The sequence below is a fragment of the Octodon degus genome, unplaced genomic scaffold, assembly GCF_000260255.1.
Source record: "Octodon degus isolate 3935 unplaced genomic scaffold, OctDeg1.0 scaffold00240, whole genome shotgun sequence".
Taxonomy (NCBI): domain Eukaryota; kingdom Metazoa; phylum Chordata; class Mammalia; order Rodentia; family Octodontidae; genus Octodon; species Octodon degus.
In genome coordinates, this window is record NW_004524816.1 from 2,013,348 (window position 1) to 2,038,510 (window position 25,163).

The following is a 25,163-nucleotide window of genomic DNA, read 5'->3' on the forward strand; positions in this document are numbered from 1 at the left end:
ACACACACACACACACACACACACACACACACACACACACACAAAGTAGCAAATACCTAAAGTTAGACCTTAAAGAAAAGGAAAGCAATCTCATCAGAGGGAGGGAGACAGCAATTGCTGTGTTTCTCTCCTCATAGGTGCACAGCCTGGAAGCCAGCAGAATGCGAGGAATGGAGCACTCACTTCCTAGTGATTCCTGGACAGGAAGCTCCTTTCTGGAATTTCTTTTGCTTGGAAATATCAAAGTGTTTCTCTCTCTCTCTCTCTCTCTCTCTCTCTCTCTCTCTCTCTCTCTCTCTCATCAAACTCAGGACCTTGTGCTGCTAGGCAAGCACTGTGCCACTGAGTTATATCCCCAGCCCCAAAGAGTTTATATCTATTTTCCTAAATTATAGCTGTTTTCCTTTTAATTTTGTTAAAATTAAATTTATTTCTAAAGAGAAAGCATAAAATGATAGAATCCCAAAGCTGAGCAGCACGTAACGATGTACAATTTTCTGTCTTTCCATACTACCACTGTGATATGGTTGGGTGCACTATGTTTCATACTACCAAGAGCTCATACAGTGATCATGAAAGTGTAATTTACTAGATTAGGGCTGGTGAGATAGCTCAGGGGTCTAAAGCCCCTGCTTAGGCAAGCTTAGCCAAGCACACAGGGACCGCGGTTGATCCCCGGCACCACATGCTATGCTGGCCCTGCCCCCAGGGTGGGCTGAGCCAGTCACAAAAAAATAAATAAATAACTAGTTTAAATGGCAAAAATATCTGGCTGGTGCTAACTTCAGGCCCAGCTTGGATTCTGTCATCGCCCCAGTCATAGCAGAACAAACTTGCTGCCATGCTCCGTTCCTAGCAGCTTCGGGCTTCCTCGTGTCTCCTGCTTGGCTAACCCCATGCAGTTTCCCCAGCCCTGGCCCTGCGATGAGCACACGTAGAAAGCGGGAGTGTGCAGGAAAAGCGGCCCCACACAAGGGGTGTTTGCGCTTCCTTTTCTTTATAAAGCTACCTTTTAGTCGCTTTATAAGGAAATCTACCTGGTGAGATATTCCTAACAATGGTATCCCTCTTTCGGGCTTACAGCACTCAGGGTGATTCAGATAAAGCAGTTGGCTGGCTGAATATCTGTAAGTTGCTGTCGTGTCTTCCACCTCACACCTAGGTAAGGAGGCATCCCCCACAGCCCCAGGCCCTCAGTCCTGCCTCAGATCTGTCTACAGGTCAGACATTTCCACTTCTTTAATGATGCCTTATATGACATAATCTTTGGCTCCCTTTCCTTTTCCTAACCTGCTGAAAACATGTTTTGTGTCAAGAGCCTCGTAAAGCACATTAAATAATAGTCCACTAGAATTAGAAGGAGGCATAGCAAACATTTGTGTCTAAATATAATTTTTTGAGGTAAAAGAATGGGCTAAGCCAGTGGTATTGGACCCATATGAAAAACACTAGCCAGGAGAGTGTGGTTGTGGACTCCTGTAATCCCAGTTCTTTGAGGCTGAGGCAAGAGGATCACAGCGAGTTTAAGGCCAGCATGGGCTACAAAGTGAGTATAAGACCAGCCCAAACTGCATAGTGAAATCACTCTCAAAAAAACTTATAACTTGAAAACATGGCTTCAGGGTCCAGGGAGATAGCTCAGGTTCCGCACAAGTGCCTGCTTGGCAAGCAGCACTTTACAGTGTACGATTTTCCATCTTGCCACACTACCACTGTAATGTGGTTGGTTAACAAGGTTCTGAGCTGGATCCCTGGTACTGAGAAAAACAAAAACAAAAACAAAAAAGAACTAGCCAGATATGGAGGCCCACACTTGGATTCTAGTGCTGGGGAGGTGAAGCTGAGGCAAGAGGCCTGCAAGTTCAAGCCCAGCCTGGATGACCTAGTGAGGCTCTGTCTCAAAATAAAAAGCAAATAAGGCTGTGAATACAGCTTAGTGTGAAGGCCCTAGGTTCAAGCCCCAGCCCAGAAAAGAAACAGAAAAGAAAATCAAATCTAAGATTCAGGAGGACAGAGAGCCAAATGCCTGGGCTCTTTCCCAGCTTTTGCTCACCCTGAGCAAGGCACAGCACTAAGGCATCCTGGGAAGGATTTAGGGTGAATGCTTCACGGAGCATGACAGGAGTCAGGCGTGTCTCCTTCTCCTGAGCATCCTTCCCAGTCTATTTCCTGATGCTTTAGGCGCCTCCTGAAGAGCATCTCGCTTAGGTAATGAGGACCTGCCGGTCTGACCCCACACGGAATTACACGCACACCAGACAGTTGCTTTGAGAACAACGCTGGAAGACATGAAAGCACCCGTTCTACGTTTGTTGCAGAAGACCAGGCTTCGGTTCAGACTCCTGCCTTTGCTCATTAACTCGTGTTTGAAAAGGAGGGTTTGCAAGCACAGATGCTGCTTGAAGACAGCCTGGCACACAGCCTTCTCAGACCATTCAGTGGATACGTTAGAGGCTGGCGGCCGTGGGAAAGGGCTCTCGGGGCTCTACTCGGGGCACAGGCATGCATGCCCATGTGTGCAGGTCTTTCATACAAAGTGGCACAGGACTTGTGCGTCACCTACACGCATCCTCCTATGTACAATGAATCATCTCTAGCTTACTTATAATACCCAATTCGGCATAACCGCTATGTAAATAGCTGTCATGTATTATTTAGGAAATGAAAAAAACCTGTACATCTTCAGTATAGATCCCTTTTGTCCAAATAGTTCCTACTTACAATAGGCAGACACCTTGGGTGCAGGACACAAGGGGCAGACCACTCCCAAAACTGCTGTGGGTCCTAACTACGGCCCATTCCACAGCCTCCGCCAAGCTTCCACAGCCACATGCTGTGTACACAGCCACAGATCCTGATGCTGTAGGAATCTCCTTTCTAAAGGAGCCACAGGTGAATCCCGTGTACACCTGCAGTTACTACTACAGTTTACAGAGGTGGGTACCCTCCTGCAATTCCAGCACTCAGAAGACTGAGGTGGGAAGCTGCAAGTTCAAGGTGAGTCTGGGCTACACAGTAAGTTCACACCAGCCTAGACTACAGAGGGAGACTCCATTGCAAAAAAAAAAAAAAAAAAAAAGGAGGAGGATGACAACACTGTCTTGTGTTGGTGTCATTCAAGCCTATGTGCATGGAAAACCCCGTGTCCAGGTCCATCAGGCCAAGCGAGTTGTGAAATGAGCAGCTGTCTTTTCTTAAGGCTTCCAGAGAATTTACACAACAGGCAGGGTGGAGTCTCTGTCTTACAAGAGATCCTCTCACAAACCGAGACACCGTTGTCACAAATCTATCTTCAGGTGACTCAGGACTAACGGCTAGAGGGGAGATAAAACAACAGAGTTCCGGTGGGCGCGCCCCACGGCGGCTCTCAGGGGCCCCGAGCAGGATGACAGCAAGTTAAGGCCAGCGTGGGCTGGGCTGACCTGTGAGAGCCAGTCTCAAATCGAAGACCCAAAATGGGCTGGCAGTGTAGCTCAGCACAAGGCGCTGAGTTCAGTCACCAGTACAGCGGCTGGGAGGAGAGAATTGAGTTCATAGATAGTGCAGGATCACAGGAAAGGAAAAGTCCACTTTGGCTTATCTGGGGATGAATGGTTTACAGACTAACCCCGGTTAAGGCCCAGCAAGGAAAGGGAAAATGTCTCTCCCAACCTCCCTCCACCTGCACTCAGCCAGCGCAGGTACCTGACCTGAGGGTGGAGGCCTGCAGACGTCATAGTGGCCTCAGCCCTAACTGCGGCCAGGGCGCCCGCCAGCTGGTGAGTCAGCAGGGCAAGGAGCAGACCGCCGCACCTTGCAGGGCCGGGGCTGGACAGCGGCACAGGAGCTGTGCCTTAGTGATTCCCCATCTCGACTTGCAAAGCAACTGGAACTGGGCAGCGACAGGGTAGTTTTCAATCTGACAGTAAGTCCTGTGCCTCAGCTTTAAGAATTCTAAATATGTAATACTTCTTTCCTGCTTTCCATCAAAGTTATTATTTTTTTCCCTGTATTTTAGGGAAGGGTCTACAAGGTTTTCAGGGTTTTATGACTAGATCGGACTCATGGTGATGCTCCTCTTTACAGCCTCCCAAGTGCTGAGATTACAGCTGTGTGCCACCACACCCAGTCTCAATCACTGTCTCAGTGCACCGCGTGGCAGGGGGCAGCACAACATCCCGGAGATGGAGCCCCGGGTGCTGCATCTGCTTAAGCAGAAGTGTTAACTCGCTGAGCTATTTGGCCAGCCCTGTATCAAAGTTCTAACTCTGGAAGAATTCCCCTTTGAGACAAATACAGAGGCATAGACACAGACTAACTTTTAGTCCTTTCATTCTAACTTCAAGTGTCCTGGTGCTTTTCTGAAGCGAGTGCCTCTTAGCCTTCATGCGTGATGAAGGCCTGCCGCAGGGGTTGTATGCTTGCCTTCCTCCATGGTGGGAACATGGGGACCACTGTTAGCACAGCTCCTTCAAATTTCTTTTCCCCTCTTCCTCAAGTTTGTACTTTGAAGCGTTCACACAAACACACATCAGCACCCAGATGCAATGACTGTCATTTTGCGACATCTGCTTCAGCTGGGTCTTTTCTTTCTGTCTGAGCTATTTGAAGATAAACAGTTGATTTCATGGTCAATTCATTCTTGAAAACTTTAGGATGTGTGTTCCTAGAATAGGGAAGTTCTCCCGTATAGCTTCATACTAACAGTGCTAAGAAAATTATAATAATTTCCTAGCAGGGCCGGCCAAATAGCTCAGGGGATTAAAGGGGCTGGGGCCAGGGCCGGGGGCTCCATCCCCTGGCCTGCAGTGCCCGCCCTGCCCCCAGAGCACGCTGAGATGGCAATTGAGACTGGGCGTGGTGGTGCATGCCTGTAATCCCAGCTATGGGGGTGCTGAAAACAGGCGGATCACAGGCGGAGAGTCTGATCTAGTAGTGAGACCCTGAATACCCTGTAGACCCTTCCCTAAAATACAAATAAATAAACAAATAAATAAAATAATTTCCTAGCAGTATGTGGATACATACAGGGGGCCCTTGAGTTATGAAATCAACTCTGTCACAAGGGCTAGTTGTAACTCAAATTAGTCAAAAATCAAGACTGTATTTCTCATAAGAAATAATGGAGCTACCCATAATGCATTCCAATTCTCCCAAACCACTCCTTAGTTAACTTTTTTCATAGTAAAAAAGGTTGTATAATGTGCACAATTTATCAGAAACACCAATAATTTTCCTAGTGTATTCACCCAAAAGTTATCAAAGAGACAACAATGTCATACTGTGCTCCTCACTCAGGTTGACACCCTGCCTCGCAGAATGGGAGGATGAAGTGCAAGGGGTCACTGCTTGGAGGAGAGTCCCTTCCCTGGGGACATCAGGGTCCTGGCTCCCTGGCGTCCTTCCTGTCCCTGGCAGTCTGTAGCCCACCAGGACCTGCCTCTGGCTCAGCAGGCCTCAGCCTTCTCAGAACTAAAAGCTGGCGTAAGGCCTCTGTTTCTGCCTTTAACGCTGTTCTGTAGAATGGCATGACACTGTCACTGGGCAAGTGCATGTAACAACTGGCCTTTTGCCTTTCCTTGGTGGGTCTTTTCTAAAAATGTTTGTAGGATTTCCTTCCACGTTTTCAGGATTTCCTTTATTTCAGAAGAACTTTGCTGCCCTGATTACTGTCTTCCCCCTCCTCTCCTGAATGCTCCACAGCGGCCCTTCTCTGAGCTCAGCCAGAGCTGCTGGAGTCCCTTTGTAGACAATTCCCCTGAGTGACACCCTTCAGTTCCTTAATATCACCATGCCTGTCAACTGTGCTGTAGTGACAGTGTCATCCACCACAGGGCGCGTTGAAGCCTCAGCCTCCTCTACAAAGACTCCAAGTTCCTCTCCTGTATAACTTTAGGCCACACTTTCTTCTAGTCAGATCCCACTGTCCTTAGAGAGACACTTGCACTGACCTTCTCAATTAATTCCACATAAAAAAGGATGCTGGCATGTTCCCTCCAGAACTCTTTAAGGGTTAAATCTGCATCTGAGACCGTCTGAAGCACTGCAGGAACAGGTCCTTGGTGTGTAGCTTCTTAAAGTTAGCTATAGCCTGCTGGTCCACGGGCTGCAGTAGAAGAGTTGTGTGAGGCGGGAGGCACTTGGCTGAGAGCTGATTCTTCTCCCAGCTCTCACGGGTGAGCACAGCATGGTCCATGAGGAGGAGCCCGCTCGATACTTCTTAACAGCAGGACAGAAAGCCTCCTGATCCACTCAGGAAAAAGTGCTCTTGTGACCCAGACTTTTGGGTTAGCTCTCCACACGACCCCTCACCTACCTTCCATGTGTTTATGTTTTCTGAACACTGTAGGGGTCTCAGAGCGACAAGTCAAGAGAGGCTTTTTCTTGAGGGCCTGGCTCACATCGTCACAAACGATTAAGTTTAGCCTGTTCTTCATGGGTCTGTGGCCTGGAATTTGGTTCTCTTCCTGGGTAACGTATGTTCTCCTGGGCATTGTCTCCATAAGGCTGGCTTCATCATAGTTGAAAGCTTGAGGGGAGCAAAATCTATTTCTCTTGTTTCAAAGTGGTGTAGGCAATTCTAAGCAGTGCTCTGTAAGCGCTGGTTGCTTCTCTGTGCCTAGCTACGCTACGGACCTCACTTTGCACTTTGAAATTGTGAAACCACCCCTTACTGGAATGAAATGTTTAACTGCTATCACTCATTGACAGGTTATCCTTTACAAGATCTGCGCTTACAGCCCAAGCTTTCTCATGAACTATAAACTCGGAGAGGCTATACGCTGCCGTCTGTCTTTCGCTTATCCAGTCACAGCCTTCTACGTCCTCTCCCTGCTGCAGCTTACAATCTGAGCAGCACTTGTGGCAACACCAGCTTCCTCATGTGGGTCTTTTCTGTGTACAATTACGAGGCGGTGGATCTGCACGTGCCGCATACGCTAGCGGGGCCAGCCACACCAACACCACCCTCCTATTTCTCCACGATCTCCTTTTCAATTGCGATGGCTTTCTTTACTTTCCCTTCCTCCTTCAGCTTCTCCTCTAGCCTTCTGGGGATGACTTTGATGGCAGTAATCACAGTGATCATGGAAAGCACTGGTGGGAATCACGAGCACGGATGCCATCTGGGCTCAGACGGACGCTTCCACGTGCTTCTCTGGCACTGCGAGCCTCTCTGGACCAGTACACAGGTGGCTGGCGTTCAGGACGCAACTCAAGACGGGGTGGGGAGACTTAAACCTAAAATTCCAGTCATAATGTAAGTAGTTCATATGTGAGGCTGGCCTTAACTCAAGAGTCCACTATATATGTATGTATGTGCATGCATATGCATGTGTGTATCTGTATGTATTCTCTCTCTCTCTCTCTCTATATATATATATATATATATATATATATATACTTATTAAATATCATTTATATATTTACTTGGCATCATGGGGGAGTGTATGCAAGAGAGAGAAAGGAAGTCATATGCTGGGACAGGAAGTAAGAGAGAGCCAGAACTTGGTCTTTTAATTTTTTTAGTTTTTAAATCTTTATTTACTTATTTGGTACAGTGTCTCACTACACAATTTGGACTCATAGTGATCCTCCTGCCTCAGCCTCCCCAGCATTGGAATTACAGGTGTGTGCCACCACGTACTCTTTTGGAGCCAGCATGGTATGCCCAGGGTTATAGGGTTGGCATGGAATGTAGTACCTTGGATTAAACCTGGATCCTTGTGCTTGGCAGGCAGGTACTTAGACCACTGAGCTATCTCCCCAGATATATATTACATATTATATAATATATATATATATATTCTCTCTCTATATATATCTCCAATACATTTTCAAAATTTCCCAGTTGATTATAAAATATGTTTATGATTCTCACATTTGTTTTCCAAATTCTTGCCAACTTCTCATGGATAAGAGCTCAGGTGGCTCTGAGCCGTGTGCATGTTCGCTACACATGGCAGTCCATAGGAAGTCCCACGGCTCATGGGCACTCTGTACTCATTAAAGAAAACACCTCCCCATTTCTTCTTTTCTTATGTATTTAGTATAGAGTCTCTACACAGATCAGACTTGTAGTGATTCTCCTGTTTTCAGCCTCCCAAGCGCTGGGATTATAGGGGTGCGCCACCTCGCCCAGCCTCAGTCGCCTTCTCAGCATGCTCCGGGGCGGGGCTGGCACAGCACCGTGGGGATCAAACCCCATCCCTGCACCTGCCTAAGCAGGCTCTTTAGTCTGCTGAGCTATCTGGCTGGCCCAATCTCCCTATTTCTATAGCTAACAACTTAATTTTTCAAAAGATTCATGATAACTTACATGCTCCCTCTCCTGATGGGTCTACAGAAGATATTTCTGAAATTTTTCCTGCAGATTATTCTGAAATTGAGAGGTAACAACCTGCCTCCAAAAACATCAGTTTGACCTCAAAAACTATCCTGGTCTTTTCCTTCTTTTCCCAGATCCTCAGTTCTGAACTGCTTCCTTGCCGCGCATGTCAGAACGTCTTGGTAATAACTCACGTAATGCATGAGAACATTCGGATGCCAGTGCGCAGCCCTGTAGCCACACATTCATATTTTGCATTAATGCTTGTGTGTAGAGGTTGGGAGCTGAGTAACTCTGATGGTGATGGTGACGCTACAGGTCACGGTGATGGTGCAGACGGTCAGACCAATTTCAGGCCCTTGCTCTAAAATGAGTATCTATTAAGAAACATAAACCATAATGACATCCGAGCAGGGGTCCCTCAGCACAGACTCATTGGAAGAGAAACGGGCACTGACACCCAGGATTCTCCTGTCACTGGTAACTTTGTGCTGTTTCTGCAGGCCATGGAGAACAACAGCCATTTTTTTTTTTTCATGTAAGGTTGACCAATGCACCCACTCACATCTCATTTCAGTGGGGAACATGAGCAGAGTTTCCAAACTGAGATGAGGATTCTTCGAAAATCTCAAGCAGGGGCTGGGGAGATAGCTCAGTAGGATAAGAGCTTGCCTGGCAAGTGTAAGAGCCTGAGTTCAATCCCCAGTTCCAAAAAAAAAAAAAAAAAAAAAAAAGAAAGAAAAGAAAATCTCAAGCAGTACCTGGCAGAACCTCTTGCTCGTAGGCCTAGCTTCATATTTGAGAGAAGGTCTTTTTCTCTCATATGAACACCTCGTTTTGCAAAGTAGTTTTTTTTTTTGATCTGACCAAACACTGAGAAGTTCCTGTACTCACCTCTGTAATACATGTTCACTAAGAATGCCCTAGAATAGCAGATAATGCTCACTGTAGGTTTTAGTCAATTACAATCCACATGCGTACACGCACATCTCCAGACACAAGCGAGAGCACTCTGACAGCCCACTGCCTAACCCCTAACCCGGGCTAGGGTGACATCACTTGCTCATTAGCGTCAACTCCCCTTCACTGCACAGTAAATAAGTAAATGTCACACCATTTCACTAATAATTAACACTGTTCACTTATCACAAGCCGCGCTCACATTAGTCTTACGCTCTGAACAGTTTCCTCCCCTATCAGATCACTGATTTGCACTTTTAAAACCAGCTGCTGTGTATATCCAGAAATCCTGAGCACCCATGAAGCACGGTTAGGCTGCTCAACTGCTTATGTCAATCCAGTATCTACCCAACCACATTATTGGAAAGAAGAAATTACCCAAAGACCCAATAAATCTAGCAGAGATCCTAGAACACAAAATAGTAGCACGCCTTGAGAAGACCCATGAGAGGCAACATTGAGGTTAGTGATCAAGGCTATCACCAACATAACCTAGAACTTCTTGTTATAAACAATCCTAGCAAATCCCAACATGCACACAACATAAAACATCCATGTGAACAATGTCAGCAACTCAGCTACCAATTATCAGAAACTCTCCCTAACATTGTTGGAAATAGATTTGATCTAGAGATGAGAAAATTATCCATACTTTAAAAACAACACTTTCTAAGTTCCCCTTTGAATTTGAGGAACTGTACTGCAGAAGAAAATAATATTTCTGATGATAGCATAAGTGACTCTTTTAACTAGCTAGCGCCAGAAGACTTACAAATACAAAAACAAATATAGGAATGCATATTTTTTGTTATATGACATAGAGCTTAATTCAATCCTACAGATTAAAGTTCAGCTACCAAAGAGTTTGTGAGAATAAGAAGAATGTTTACCTGCTCTTTGGATGGCACGAGAAGCTCTTCTATCATCATGCTGTCCCGGGCATAGGAGCTTCTGTTCAAGGTGTAAGACCTATCCGAACTGAAGGAGCGGAGGCTGTTGTATTTACAGTTAACCATTCAACAGTGGTGGATGATGATGAGATGAATAAAAGAAAATTAATGCATGCAACTTTCTACACAGGCAAGATGGCTCAAAATATCAACAAGCATTGTTCTTGAAAGGACATGATCAAAAATAAAATTCTTCATAATTTCTTAAGTACACACAATCTGATGATCAGCTTTTATTTAGTATTAGGCCAACTGGTATTCAATACATGTGAAAATGAAATGCATAATAACTTTGGATGTTCGACTATGAATCTGAACCACATCATATTGGGCAGAACCTCCAGATAATTGATCATTCGAGATTTTTGGGTGGTGGATCAGATCGCTATCAGTCTTCTCTTAGGCCCCTGTCTGCTTGTCTTGCACTATGGAATAGAATCATGTCTGCTGTGACTTGGCCTGTTTACAAACCCTTGAGAACTACTGCTGGGTATAAGTGATGCAGAACTCTGGTTTGCAGTTGCTACTCATGCGATACATGAAAGAAAAAGTATTCAAGTACATTTGTATGTGCTCGCCACCTTCCAGCCTCAAAGAAGCATTGAATTTCCGGATGGTTGTTCTCTTTCCTGCAAACATCCCACCTCTCCTCCTTTGATCTACTCCTGTAGATTCCCCTGCTCCTGTTCCCCCTCTCAACCTTGATAACTTTTCCTCCATGTAGCTCCTGAATGTCCCAGAGTGCCTCTGCCAGATGCTCTGAAGTGTCTGTCATCACTGTGACCTCTAACTCAAAGCCCACAGAATGAGGGGCTGAAGGAAGCCACCCCAAGGGCCCTGCAGAGATCCAGCTGAATACCATGAGGACCAGAAACTCGATCAACTGAGTCTCAGACTAATACCCTGGGCCCCCAGGAGCCGGAAGCCTGGAGCTTCTGTCTCCCTGCCTCACCGGAAGGCTGTCACGAGCTGCCTTTCCCTCCCCTCTGCTTTCTAATGAGGTCTGAGGGTTCCTTTTTGTCCTTGGAAGACAGCTGCAGAGTATAAAGCTACTCACTCAGCTGAAGTTTAGAATGGGCTTCTCCACAATGTGGTGTCCCCCACTAGCACTGCAGGCCCTCTTGTTTTGGTGGCCTTTCTGTGTAGGGATAAGGACTTTTTCTTTATCCACTGCTTTCTGTAACTGACTGGATGTAACTGCTGCTTATCCTACCTTACCTGCTGGATAAGTCTGACCTTGGCATTGGCCTTAGGTGGGCCTGACATGGAAACAAGCAAGGAAAAGTATGGGAACTGAGGCATGACTCCTTGCTTTGCCCAGTACAATGTGCTTCCCCTGGTGTCTTTAGTATTCTAAAGATGACCTAAAAGTAGATATTCTCAGATCAAGATACAGAGGCTCTGATATCATGGGCAATGTTCTCAGAGTCTACACAGGGGCTATGTTTGTACTTCCGGGAGTGGTGCCCTGGCTTTCACCAGAATCGCAAGCTGATCTTTGCCTGATTCAGAAATAACCACCACTCTACAGTTATTACTCAGTGTAGTCAGAAGGCAGGTTGGAGTGGACTGCGCAGGTCGTTATACTTGCCCTCCTCTCCTCCTCCTCCTCCTCCTCCTCCTAGTTGCATCTCTTCTCTCCAACACAGCTGAAGCTTCCTAAGGGCAGCAATTCTTTCCTGCTCAACACTGCCCAACAGAGCCTGGAGTACACTGCAAAATGTGCTAAATATGTGTTGTCCACTGTCACTGCCCCAGCCATATGCGGCTACTTGGCCCTGGAAGTGTGGCTAGAGGGACATTTCATTTAATTAATTTGATTTAAGTAGCTGTACAGGGTGGCTTCTGAGAACTCCAGCTCCCCTGGGGTGATTTGAGAGGCCCTGTAGGGGTTTTCTCCCTGTATCCAAAACTTATATTCTCTCTCTATCTCTTTCTCTTTGGTACAGGGTCTTGCTATGCACTCAGAATTGTAGGGATCCTCCTGTCTCAGCCTCCCCAGTGCTGGGATTATAGGCATGCGCTACCATGCCCAATCTTGGTGGCTGCCTCGGTGCACCCTGGGAACATTCTTTTCTTCGAGCTATGATTCTCACTGCAGGAGATGTTAGCCCTTGTGTGAGGTAGCTTTATTGTATATGTAGAGAAATGCTTAAAACTTGTAAGAGAGGTTACGTATTTATTTTAATTTCAATTTTTAAATATAACTAAGGTCTGCTGATACTTTTCAATATCCTCTCCTTTTAATATATGTATGAGTGGCAACTACAAAACAGAGGTCAGAATTGGCTGCCACCAGGAAGGCTTAAAGTCATCTGCATTTTACTGGGTATCAAAAGTTTCTATTCCTGGTGATTCTAGACCAACTTTCATGAGACAGAAGGAAACAATTAAACCCAAGAGTTTTACTCTGAATTCTCTTTTTAAAAATTTATTTATTTCTTTGGTACAGGGTCTTGCTATGAAGCTCAGACTCATAGTGATCCTCCTGTCTCAGCTTCCCCACTGATAGGATTACATGTGTGTACCACTATGCCTGGTTTCAGTGGCCGGCTTGGTGCAGGACCAGCATTACCTGTAGAACTGGGGATTGAACTTGGGTCCCTGTGCTTACTGGGCGGGTGCTTAGACCACGGAGCTATCTCCTCAGCCCCTTACTGTGAATTTTTAACACATCTAAGTACTTTCAGGTACTAAACCTATTGATTATTGGCTTGGGGATCTCAAAACCATCAAATAGCTTTTATCTAATGCCAGTGCTATTATTTGTAGCCATCAATATACCCTAAGTGTTAAATACAGGAAATGTTAGGAAAACATGCCTCAAAACCTCAAGTTATACCGGCACACCTAGCACTGTTGAGAATAGCATCCAGCAAGCAGCACTAGGAATCAAGACTTATTCTTTAAGCCTAGGGAAGTTTTTTTCAGATACTTCATGCACTGTACAAAGTTTGAGAGAGAGAAGTTCTTTATTATTCAGTTACTTGGGCATTAATATATATGTATATATATACACATATATACATTTTTTTGTATATATTTTAGTTTCTTGCTAATTTTCTTTGTCACAAAGCTGATTTTCTAAAGCTAAGCAGAAAAATAAAACCGCACAGCGCAGCACAACACAGCGCAGCACAGCACAGTGCAGCATGGCACGGCACGGCACGGCACAGCACGGCACGGCACGGCACGGCACGGCACAGCACAACGCTGAGGAAAACAAAGATGGGAGACCATGAGTGGGAGAAGGGTGGAGAAGTGTCACCAAAGCACCAGGTCTTCTTACCTTATCTTGGGACTATTTTTAAAGCAGGTTTAGAAAAGAAAAGAAAAGAAAAAAACACCAGGAGAAATAAAATGCACAAAAAACAATCAGGGAAAAAAGAAAAAAAAATATTATGGTTGAATGAGTTACACATTTAACATGTTCCTTTTAAAATGTTACACTCAGAATAGTTTACTTGATAATACTTTAACAAAGTGCTTTAAAATATTGGTCTTATAAAAGTTTTAAAAAATCATGGTTGCCTCTGAGCATAACATAAGTTGCTAATGTCAAAACAAAAAAAGACTCACAGATAATAGCAACAAATAATGATGTAATCAAAATGGGAAGTATGACAGCCCAGGGATAATTGAAGAAAAATTAAGGCAGGCAATCCTCTCGCTTTATATCTCACTAGCGGTCAGCTGCTAGAGTTTCTTACATGGTAATGAACAGCGCCCACATTGGAGGATGAGAACCAGCTAATTATGAAAGCTCAGAATAGGGGCTGGGGAGATGGCTCAGTGGAATAAGTGCTTGTCTGACAAGCGCAAGGGCCTGATCCCCAGTTCAGCCAAAAAAAAAAGAAAGCTCAGAATATTGAATAAGGTATAAATAAGATATAAAGACTCTGTACTGCCATTACAGATCTGTGGGCTTTCAGTGGTAACGTCTCCCTCTATGATTACCTGAAGCATTGCCTCTTTCCAGGGTTTCCCCCTCTTGTTGCTGACACCTGCTGCAGTGAGATTTTAGGGCCTTTCACCGGCATAATTGTAAAGAAAAAGTTCTAAGTCTATGAGGTTCAGAATTCTATTTAAAAAGACTAACTCAAAGAAAAATCAATTCAGTATCTAAACTGGCCATAGCAACCTCACTAAGAATAAACCCCAAGGTTTACTTTGTGGGAAGGACCATTACTATTAGACAATGAAACTTTTACAGCAGATTCTTAAGCTATAGGAAAATGTCCTCAGGGTTCTGGCTTGGAAGGTTTAATTATTAGCTTTAAAATAACTCCACTGTCAGCAAACAAGCTGTTAATCCACACCAGGAAAAAAGAAGTCTTCCAAATTCAGGACAAGGTTTTGTTTCTTTCAAGCAGTGTGAAAAAGTCTGAGTCGAGGTTTGTGGTGTGCAAGAGTCTCACGCTTCAGCTGTGAGCCATGGCTTCACCGCCATTCATTTCTGTAGGCTACAGGGACGCTAACAGGTCCTTTTGCACACAAAGCAAGGGAACAGTTGCATAAGAGATTTCTGTGCTCGGCAGGCCATTTCAATCAGTGTAACTTTTCAAGGATTCCTTCTTCTAAGTCTCAATCATGAATTTACTCCTTACATGATAAAGAACAACAAGCAGTCCACATTCGTATTTCTTATTCACAAATAAGATTTTCTTTTGATAGAGAGCAAACTTGAGTCTGCAGACATGTGACCCTATTGGTCCCCCCACTTCGGCCAGTGACCTCAGTTGTCTCTACACTTAAGGTAGGACTGTAAGTGGGGGAACGAAAAACAATGAACATGTTTGATCACATGAAATTACAGACGGGAAACCATGCCAGAAAGTAGCAGAGCATGTGACAGCTTTGCTGAAAGCAGTTCACCAAGTTCACACCCTCATCCAAAGAGCACATTGTGGACAATGTGGAAAATTAAAATGGTGTTGGCTTATGACAAACCATGGTTGTTTTATATTAACTATGAAAAAAAGCCACCAAAGTACCTTGCAGAGCGAGCTCCCAGACTGAAGCCCACGTAGCCCTCAGCAGGCAGGGAGTCGTCCCCCAGCTCCTTCAGGTCCTGCGGTCCCAGGTACTTGTCTGTGTCCCCTGTCACTGCATCTTCACCTGCAGAGGCACAGAGCAAGCCAGGATCAGAAGCCCCCTTCCGTCACCACCTGTTATCTCCTGCCATCCGCCCCTCTGCCCTGGGTGTTTGTGGCTGCTACTTAGAAAGTACAAGGATGTCTGGCAAGCACAAGGGCTTGAGTTCAATTCTCGGTTCTGCCAGAAAAAAAAAAAAAAAAAAAAAAAAGTACAAGGAGAGGTTAGTATGCGATGTCCAGAGTAAATGAAGTTCATATCCAGCTCTTGTAGTAAGCACCAGCTGTTAGATATCACCTCTAGCTCCATCTTGTCTCTTAAGGTACTAGGAGGATCCTTTAAGGTTAGTCCGCCTTTCTCTGCCTTACCTGCGATGAGGGTGGCTTGTCTGAATGGACACGGAGCACAAAATTAGCGATAACTCTGCACTACAGCGCTAAAGTTACATGTGGGAAGCGAACACACTTTTTTTTTTTTAAAAAAGTTTTTCTTGCGCACACCGGATTTCAGTTGGGGATTTATGCAAAAAACTAGGAAAGTCTAAACGTGAGCTTGAGTCCCTCGACGGAGAACCCTGGAAGTATGGGTGCTGCACCTCCTCTGAACCTGTCTGCGCGTGCACTCACCCCACAGCCCCAGTGCCGTCCGCGCTTTCAATCTACCTGGAAGGCCGCCCTGTCCTCCACAGAGATGCACGGGGATGTCCACTGCTTGGAAGGGGCACTGCGGGAAGAGCTCTGGACCTGACCACGGAAGGGTTAAGCTGCACGAACCACTTTTACTAGCTGCAGACGCCTAACGTGACCTCACCGCGAAAGCCACATTCCGAGAGTGACAGGGCAGGTTTTCCAGCTGTCTCTGCCCTCTGGGATGCTTCCCACCGTTCTCAAAGTGTGGCCCAGGCTGCGGAAAAGTTCCTTCCATCACAGGCAGGCTCTGTTTTCTAATGAGTCTCATCTTCTTTGTGGACACAAACTTAGCTGACTGAAAAAGACCTCAAAAAATGCGTCTGTCACTCACAAGGTGAGCGGTCCACACGCCCAGGCTATTTTTTCCCATTTCTTCGTTCAGTTCCCTTCACAATTTCCATTCATTTCAACTCAGGAAACCACCAGAGCTCGGCTTCAAACTACCAATCAAGTCTAAAAATACCCGTCAACTGCTGTTTTTTGCAAAAGTAAGAACTAAACAGCTCAACTTTCTACTACTGCCGAGGACTGAGAGATTATTTCGAGTCACCGCGTACAGCTGGGCGCCTGGCGCACCCACCCGCCCAGAAACAAAGCCAGCACGAGCCCAGCACAACTTGGAGCGAGCGCTTACTCTGCGAGAACGCCATCTCCAGCCGGCGGCCGACGCGACGCCTTCCCGGCGCTTCCAGAAATCCGCAGGCAGGGACGACACCGGCTTCAAGCCAGCCGAGAGCGCTGCCCCTCTTCCGCGCGGCTGCGGCGTGGCCTCGGCCCCCGGGGGTCCTCGCAGGCCGGCGAGCAGCAGCCCATCGTCTTCACTCCGAGCGCGCCAAGATATTTTAAATTTCAGAGCGAAGGAAGGAAAACAAATCTAGCACCACCTAACTGCCACGGGGAGCCTCCGGACCGCTGGCAGACGCCCTCGCAAAGCGCCTCCGATCGGATTAGGGACGCGGCTAGGCTGGCGCGGACACAAATGCAAACCGCAGTTATTTGTATGTAAATAGGAGGACGCCGGTGTAGCCTTTCGGAAACTTGACACCAGGCCCCCGTCCTCCCGGTAACGGAGACCGCCCGAGGGCGGGGACCGAGGAGCCCCTGGACCCGGAGGTGACCTCCGCGGAATGAATGGAGCCGCAGCCAGCCCAGGTGGAGCACAAGCCGCAGCAGACAAAGCAGCGGCCGGGCCCTGGCGGGCGCGGCCGGGACAGGCTCTCAACTTTGTTCCTGGCGGTCGGGAACTCCGGGAGCCTCGGTTATTTATGGTCCCTGTCAGGTGGAAGGAGGGGACCGGGAGGGGGAGGGGGAAAGAGAAGGGGGAGGGGAAGGGCCCGCCCTGCAGCTGAGGTTGTGAAACCCTGGGCCTAGACAGCTTGGGAAGGGCCGGCCAAGACCTTTCATCAGGAGCTTGAGGACGGGGCCTCACTGAGACCCGCTGGGGGGGCAAGTAATAGGGTGTTCTGCTTTATTTTTGGAACAAATCCTTCCAACCCTTGCATACGCTTCAGGGACTAACTGGTGCCCCCTCCTGGAATGGGAGCCAAGCTCAGCTAGGGCTGCTGTAGTTGGGAGAGGCTTGTTGGGAGGGGCTCTGATGCCCGAGTAGGAGTTGGTGCCTGGAGGTGTTGGCCTCCTTGCTGTCACATTGTCTGTTTTTCCCTGGTGACACTTGGGGCCTCCCATCTAGACAGCTCCACCCCGTTCATATTGGCAATGAGGAAACACTAGGACTGTTGGCACGTCCTCCGGCTGGGTACAGCGCAGAAGCCGCCACCCCGAACAGCTGGAGAAGCAGGCACAAAAAGTAAGCAGTAAACTCAGGAGCCATCTCCCTGGAGGAAGCCGACCTGCACCATTTCTAGGGTGGCACATTGCGGCTTTTTACCTACAACACAGGGTGACAATCTGTGGCACTGCCGAAGGGGTGGGGGGCGTTTTCTCTGGTTCAATACATAAATGAGTGAAAATTGAACGACTCATACAAAACCAGAGATATGGCACCCTTTATCGCAGTTGGCTGGTCTGGCTGCAGTCAGCATTATAAATACGCAGAAATTGCAGGGAATCCATTAATAATACATAGCACATAGGGAAAACTGTCCCCATTGGGAAGCACCCCTTGTCAGCTCTGTGAAGGAAAGCCATGATTTTAGACAGCACCTGTACAACTCAGGGAAGCCTTTCTCAGTGCCTGCCAAGGGTTCAAAATTCTCAACAAGGCTACAATGCCCTTCCCAGGAGTTCACCGCCAGCTTTACCCTGGCCACCCGCCCACCACACCCACCCCATCTGTCCTCCACAATCTCATTCCAGTCCCTGGAATTCCTTAAACGCTTAGACTCTGACCTTCCACTGCATGCACTCTCAGGGCAGAATCTTTTCCCCTCTTCTCCACCTGTGTAATCTTTCTGCTGTTCTCGTAGCCCTGCTGCTCCATTCATCCATCTCAGGTGACCAATCCTCTCCTGCGGATGCCCCTTGTCAGAAGGAATCAATAATAAAAACACCTGCTTGGTTTCTCCCATTGCCTGGCGAAATCCCTAGACCAGGAGCTAGCCAGCTTCCCTGCACCAGGCGTACTGGAAATACTTCATAAATAGTTGCATAATTTACAACTGCTAACAAAGAGGTTAATTTGTTCTATTTTCATTCTTTAAATTTCCATGCCACAGCAAGTAAGCGCTTTCTCAGACTGAGCTTGCTGTCTGGCTTCCAGTCAAGCCTTAGTAAAGGAAAGCAAGTTCTTTCCTCACCCTTGGTAGACTTCAGATGGTCGCTATGAAATCAAAACAAGCCCTGCCTTGGGCAAGGGCAGGAGCTGGCAAAACTCTTGGCCCAAAACTAATTAAAGTGGCGTGGTGGCAGTAATTGTTCCTACCATTCTAGAACAGTGAAAATATTTCTTAAAGGATAGGATTTTAGAATTTGCTGTGGTTTTGTGCAGTTGGTGTTCTGGATCCAAATTCAAGCCCTTTATGGACTGGATGATGACCTTGGAGAGGCCATTTAGTTCTGAGTAGTAGTAGTTTCAAGGGCTATAAACATGGGGCAAAGCTCCCTTTACTCCAAGGATTCCTGAGTGGATTAAATGAAATGAGGCACCAAGTAAGGGCATTATCAGTGCTTCGACTCTGTCACAGCTTTCTCTAATGCCCAGCATCCACTTGCATGAACTTACATAACTAGTACTTAAATGGTTACCATTCCTATAGGTTAAGACCAAAGCCAGCAGCAGCAGGGAATGCCCCTACTGTTACTGAGGCAGGTCCCGGCTGGAACTGGAGCTCAACAAATACTTGTTGATCAAACGCATACTGTAAATGACTGAACAATAACAACACCAAGATCCCCTCTCCGCTGAATCACTCTGTAATTACTGTGTGCACTACAGCACAGCACTATCCCAAAGACTAGAAAGGAATGAGATGCATCTGAGTGAATCATTAACTATTGTTTAAAAATCTTTTAATTTATTTGGTACAGGGTCTTGCTAAGTAGCTGACTCATAGTGAGACTCCTGTCTCAGCCTCCCCAGTGCTGGGATTACAGGTATGTGTCACCACACCTGGTTTTGGTGGCTGGCTAGGTACACTGGGAGGCAGAGCCAGCGTGGCATAGCAGCATATGGTGCCAGGGATCGAACCCTGGTCCCTGTATTTGCCAGGCAGACACTTAGACCTCTGAGCTATCTCCCCAGCCCTCATTGTCTACTTTTTAACCCACTACATAACGCAAAAATATTTTGTTTAGTGCCAGCTTCTAACCCACAGGGAAAAGTATATATAAGCCAGCCCAGGGAATTTTATGAATGCATAACACTTATTCAGTATGAGAAATATATAGTTAAAAAAATACAATCTGCGCATCTCCATCTGTCTCTTAAGAGCCACACATTTTCAACAAGAAACACCTGGGCCCGGGGAGCTAGCTCAGTAGAATAAACGCTTGCCTGGCATGCACAGGATCCTGAGTTCAACCTGGTACCAAAAAAAAAAAAAAAAAGAAAGAAAGAAAGAAAGAAAGAAAGAAAGAAAGAAAAAAGAAACACCTAAGTGAGCTCAGGATGCCAAGGTGGGTTTCATGAGTGAAGGGACACAGAATTGGCAAAAAGGCATTGGCCAGCTTGGATAATGTGTCCCCAGCCCCCCTCTCCACCCCACAGTCCCACTATGTGTTTCCTTCTTTTCCTACCTCTGGGAGAACCCTTACTTCAATCTGGTTGGTGACTGTTTGGCATCATCAAACTCCAGGAAAGTGGTGCATGACCTTTCTGTTAGTCTGCAAAGAAATTCTGTGTCTTCTCAGAGCCTCTTGGCACTCTGCTCAGCTAGGGGAAGCTGTTCAGCTGTCAGAAACCACCAGTGTACTATGTGACAGAGAAGCTGAGGGAATCCTCAGAAGCTGAACGCCATGCCTGTAGACGCCAGTGCCATCTTGGCCATCTGGTCAGGCCACTGCCGCCTCAGCTGCTAGCTGACTGCAGTGTCACGCAAGGCCCTCACGCTGGCCCATATGGGCACAGTTCACTCACAGAGCCATGGGAGATGATAACAAGTTAAACCACCAGTTGTAGGTGGGTTATTACTTCCACCACTGGGCCATGTGCCCAGCCTCCTCTACACTGTGCTTTGAGACAAGGTCTCACTAAAGTGTCCAGGCAGGTCTCAAGGTTGTTATGCTCCTGCCTCCTGAATAGCTGGGATTACAGGCTTATCCTCCCATCCTTGGCGAGGTCGTTGTTTTGTCATAGGTCACCGAAGACAGAAATGGAAATGAGGAGCTCAAAGCTAAGCTGAAGGAGTCTGTGCTGGCTGCCTGATGCAGCCCTAAGAGGTGAGGAGTTAGCGCTGCGGAACACTGCGTGACCATACAGGCCGCGGCCGGAAGGGTGGCGGCCAGGCTGGGAGCGAGGCCTCCCCTACTCAGTGCCGAGTGCCAGTGTTCTCTTTGTTAATCTATTTCTGTTAACAAACCAGAACCTAGAAACAGTTGTAAAGAGAACCCCAAACTCCCCAAATCTACCTTGATCCCACCATTAGCCAAATGATAAAAATTTGGTTACATGTCAGGCCTGCCATGTCACCTTGCCAGCTATCCCTTCTGGTCCCCCTTACACGGCTGAGCAGGCAGAGAGATTTGAAGTTCTACAACAGCTCACTCTTTGATCCATACATCTGCCTACCAGGAGAATGTAACAAAATGCAGAGAAAGACAAAGAATGTATTAAGTAATATAACCAGGACTGTGGTAGACCAAACAGGCGTGCCCTTATTTCTCTTTAGGTTTCAAGCCAGTGGTCCAACACATAATCTGCTATCTGCACTCCAAATTCCTTGCCATCTTCCTTATATCCTCTTGTGATTACTTTTCATGCTAAATAAAGGAAATGGCCCTTGGTTCAATTTTTAAAGGTGTTTTCATACGTTAGGGGCTCTCTTTCCCTTTCTTCCTCTTCCTTTTTTCTTCTCTCCTTTCTTCTTCAGGCAATTTTCTTCTACTTTTTTCCCACCTTAAAGCCACCATGATGACAAAATACTTCTGTTGCTTTTCTAAGGGCTGAACGTTGCTTTCTCATTCGAGTGGAGACTTGAATCACAAATAGACCTTCTAAAATACCCGCCTGTACCAAACTACACTGCTGCCATTTTTGCTCAGATGTGCTTAGCGCTTGTGAGCCATAGATGACCTTAGGATGCATTGTCTGTAGCAGTAAAAGCTGAAAACACCTTCAAATGAATAAATAATGTAGTACAAAGTCTTCGAAGTACATGATATATAAAAAATTAGATCTACTTTGAAAAACTAGATTAAATAACGAAGGAACAATCACTGTAGTCTGTATTCATTAGTTGGCTTCTTAATTGAACCCAGCGAATCATTCTACACACAAGCAGTTAATGATTAATCTTAGATGACTTAAGTTTATGCTACTTATCCTTTAAAAATTGATTTTTTGATCACACAGCCAAGAGAGGAGAGGAAATGAAAACTACCAAGAGAAGAAATCCTTTAACCATTTCTAGTCTACACCATAGGAAAAGAGATCACACTATTCTAATCCACACTAACATTTATTGAGCATTTACTATGTTCCGCACACTGTGCTGTATAAGTATAATCCCACTTAATTCTCACATGGTTACATAAACTATTTTAAGATCAACAGAACACAGTCTGCAATGATGGAATAAATAATCCAAGATCATTTAAAATATGAAAAAGATGGGGGTTTAAAAATTAATTAGCCTGCAGAGAACTATGTCTTAAGTGCTGTAGTGTGTTGACTAAAGAAAACTTAGATTATTGAACAAACGCTACAAGAAATTGTTAAAAGGCAAGTTTCATGAGACAGGGGCTTTGTATTTCTCTGCATCTGGTGCTCAGGACAGTACCTGGCCCATAGTAGGTGCTCAATAAACGTGTAAATGATCGAAAGTTCAGTGATTGCCTTCGCAGAGGGAGCGACGTTGCTAGGATAATGGTGAGGGCGACTTACTTGTTACTGCGAACTCTGGTACCTTGGGGACTTTGTACCATGCACATCTATCACCTATTCAAAAAATGAATAAAATTAACAAAATACAACAAAATATGGAGACTGCAGAGGAGCCAGACTTGTGTCCAGTCCCCAGAAGTACTGGTAGGATGAGCATATGCCTGCCAGGTGGACACCAACATGTGCGAGGGGAGAAATCCAGCAGGTGTGGAGACGAGACACGACTACAAGCGCTTCTGGGGGAGAGTCAGAGAAAATGAAGAGAGCTGGACACACAGGTGGAGACGCATGTCGCTCACGTGCTGGTTCTGGCAGCGTCCTCATGTTCTAAAGCAGAGCTGTGCAACCCCCGGTTTGTGTCAGGGTCACGTGCAAAGTGCATTCCTAACACCTTCCCAAGTGACCTCCTGCCACTGCTCCAGGAGATGCACCTGAGAGCCAGAATCTAAAGGAATTTCACGAGCAAATAACAGCTATCTAACGACCCTATACAATTAAGCATCTATTTTCCAGGAGGGAATTACTAGAATATTAACATACTAGCCTTCATAACTAAATCCAATTAAGTGGGAACAGTGGTTCACAAATATGATTTTTACAGGGTCTGTGTCACATGGGGATCTGGTGAGCCTGCAGATGTGGGGCCCACATGCAGTTCCAGCACAGATGACAGACTCTCAGGCGACCCGAAGGCTGCTCTCCGCAAACTGTGCTTCAAGTATCCGGAGGGCAGAGCCAGCCTTGCCTTTGGGTAAAACCCAGCGCCTGACAGCACAAGTTCTGCGCCGCCAGCGCGTGCCCAACTCTAGGGCACTACCCTTCTCTGCTCACCAAGAAGCCTTCAGAGAGGCTCCCGTGCTGTGTGTGACTCGTGCGGCAGGTCAGGGGCAGAGCAGGGTGCAGGGCGTGAGGTCAGACTGCCGTTCGCAGACCTGCCCCTCCACGTGACCACAGGGGCGCACAGGGAGGATGGGGCGACTCAGTGGAGGGCAGGGGGAGGACGTACGGGGCAGACAGAGAAGAGCGAAAGGCCATTTCCCAGCCAGAGAGCTCAGCAGGAGAGGGACAGAACGGGCGTGCCCGGAACAGCAAGGTGTGGAGCTGGATGAGCCTCGGCTATAGGGCCCTTGAACTGGACTATGGAGCCACAAGTGCCTTCCGAGTGTGAGTGACCTGGCCTATCCGTGGGTAGAAACTCGATTATTTTGTTGATGCAATTTTTTAAGTTAAAGACTCACACAGCCCATGCCCTTCCTTATTCTCCGCTGTGCTTCTGCCCTAGTTCTAACCTAAAGCGGAAGGCAGAAGGGTCATACCCATCTGATGAAAATAAAAGGGTCCTGCCACTCAGGGCTCCGCTCCGTGCTGAGTGCCCTGCCCCTTCACACACACTCCCTTTCCCTCTTCTCAGCAATTGCACACGAAGGGTTCATAATAACAAATGGGGTCCAGCCTGGCTTATTTGCTGCAGGGTTGTAACCACAGAGAAGAAGATGAGAAGATGTTTTGCACCAAGTAAAATCCTTAACACAAAGACTCATGTGCTATGCACCATTTAGACAGAGCACTGGAGAATCCAAACAACTCTACGTGTTTCCATGACTTTTCCTTTGATATTCTGGTTCTCATAGAAGCAAGGAAGTACAAATAAGAAAAAGAAACAGTATGGTAAGATTAGGACCCTTATCCACTCAAATTGTAATTCCAGAAGTCTCATTCTACCCTGGAGCTGTGCAAGAGCAAATGGCCAAGTTACTGCGCCATGCGAGGCCTGCATTAGTCCCTTCATTCTGTGCTGTGGAGCAAGAGCCAGGTGACTGAACATTCCAAGGAGGATGGAAGGCAGGACGCAATGGGTGGGGACGAGTTGTGTCACTGACTTCTAGAGCTCCAGTGTGATCCTGGGGCTTTTGGTCAGGCCAGAGGCCCGGAGTGGCCCTGACCAGCTCAGTACTCTGGGACCTTCTAGACTTTCTGGAGTGACTGGAAGCTCAGAGAAAAGCTGGCAGCCCCATCTTTGAGGTAACCATAGAATTCCACTCTGCTCACCACCTCAGGTCACAATAAGCCATGAGGGGGGACTTCTCTAGCCCTTGCATTTCCCATCATCCTCTGGCACCAGCAGCTGGCTGTTCTTTCAAAATATAAGTAAGCTTCCTTCTCAATGTAGGAGGTAACTCTAGGGTAATCTGGGGAGACAGACACTGTGGATGAAACACCAGACATTTAGGAGGCTGGAAAATTGTGTTCCCACTGTGAGGGATCCACGGACCCTAGTGGGACAGTCACCCGGCATTCTCCTTCCCCTTCCCTGCTCTCTCTGTTCAGAAGACCCTGGCTCTGTGGGTGGCCAAAGAGAATGGCATTCAAATAACAAAGTTCTTCACAGTGAATTTTTGCTACCCCAGGAAACAAGCTGGGGTCTCTGTTCAGGTTGTTTTTTTTTTTTTTCAAGACTATAAAGCCAATTTGATTCTTCCTTTACAAACAGTTTCTGTTCATTGTAGCTAGTTGTGCTTCTTTTTTAAAAAGCTGCATCCAAGTTTACTGCTCCTTAATCTGGGCAGGTTTCTAAAGTAAGCAAGCATGACTCAGAGTTGGAACTTTTCCAAATGTAGCAATAAAAATCGTCCCCTGTGATCTTGGTTGTGTTAATAAACAAACCC

The 25,163-nt window shown here is 46.6% G+C and overlaps 1 protein-coding gene across 1 annotated transcript in view; it reads right to left on the minus strand.

Moving 5' to 3' along the window:
- Ank3 (ankyrin 3) overlaps positions 1 to 25,163 on the minus strand; it is a 368,541-nt gene that overhangs the window by 88,703 nt on the left and 254,675 nt on the right. Inside the window, exons 24-25 of the mRNA XM_023706118.1 lie at positions 15,210 to 15,333; positions 10,156 to 10,258 (exon numbers count right to left, since the gene is read on the minus strand). Of these exons, the coding sequence (XP_023561886.1) occupies positions 10,156 to 10,258; positions 15,210 to 15,333 (227 nt within the window). The remainder of the gene's footprint in view (positions 1 to 10,155; positions 10,259 to 15,209; positions 15,334 to 25,163) is intronic.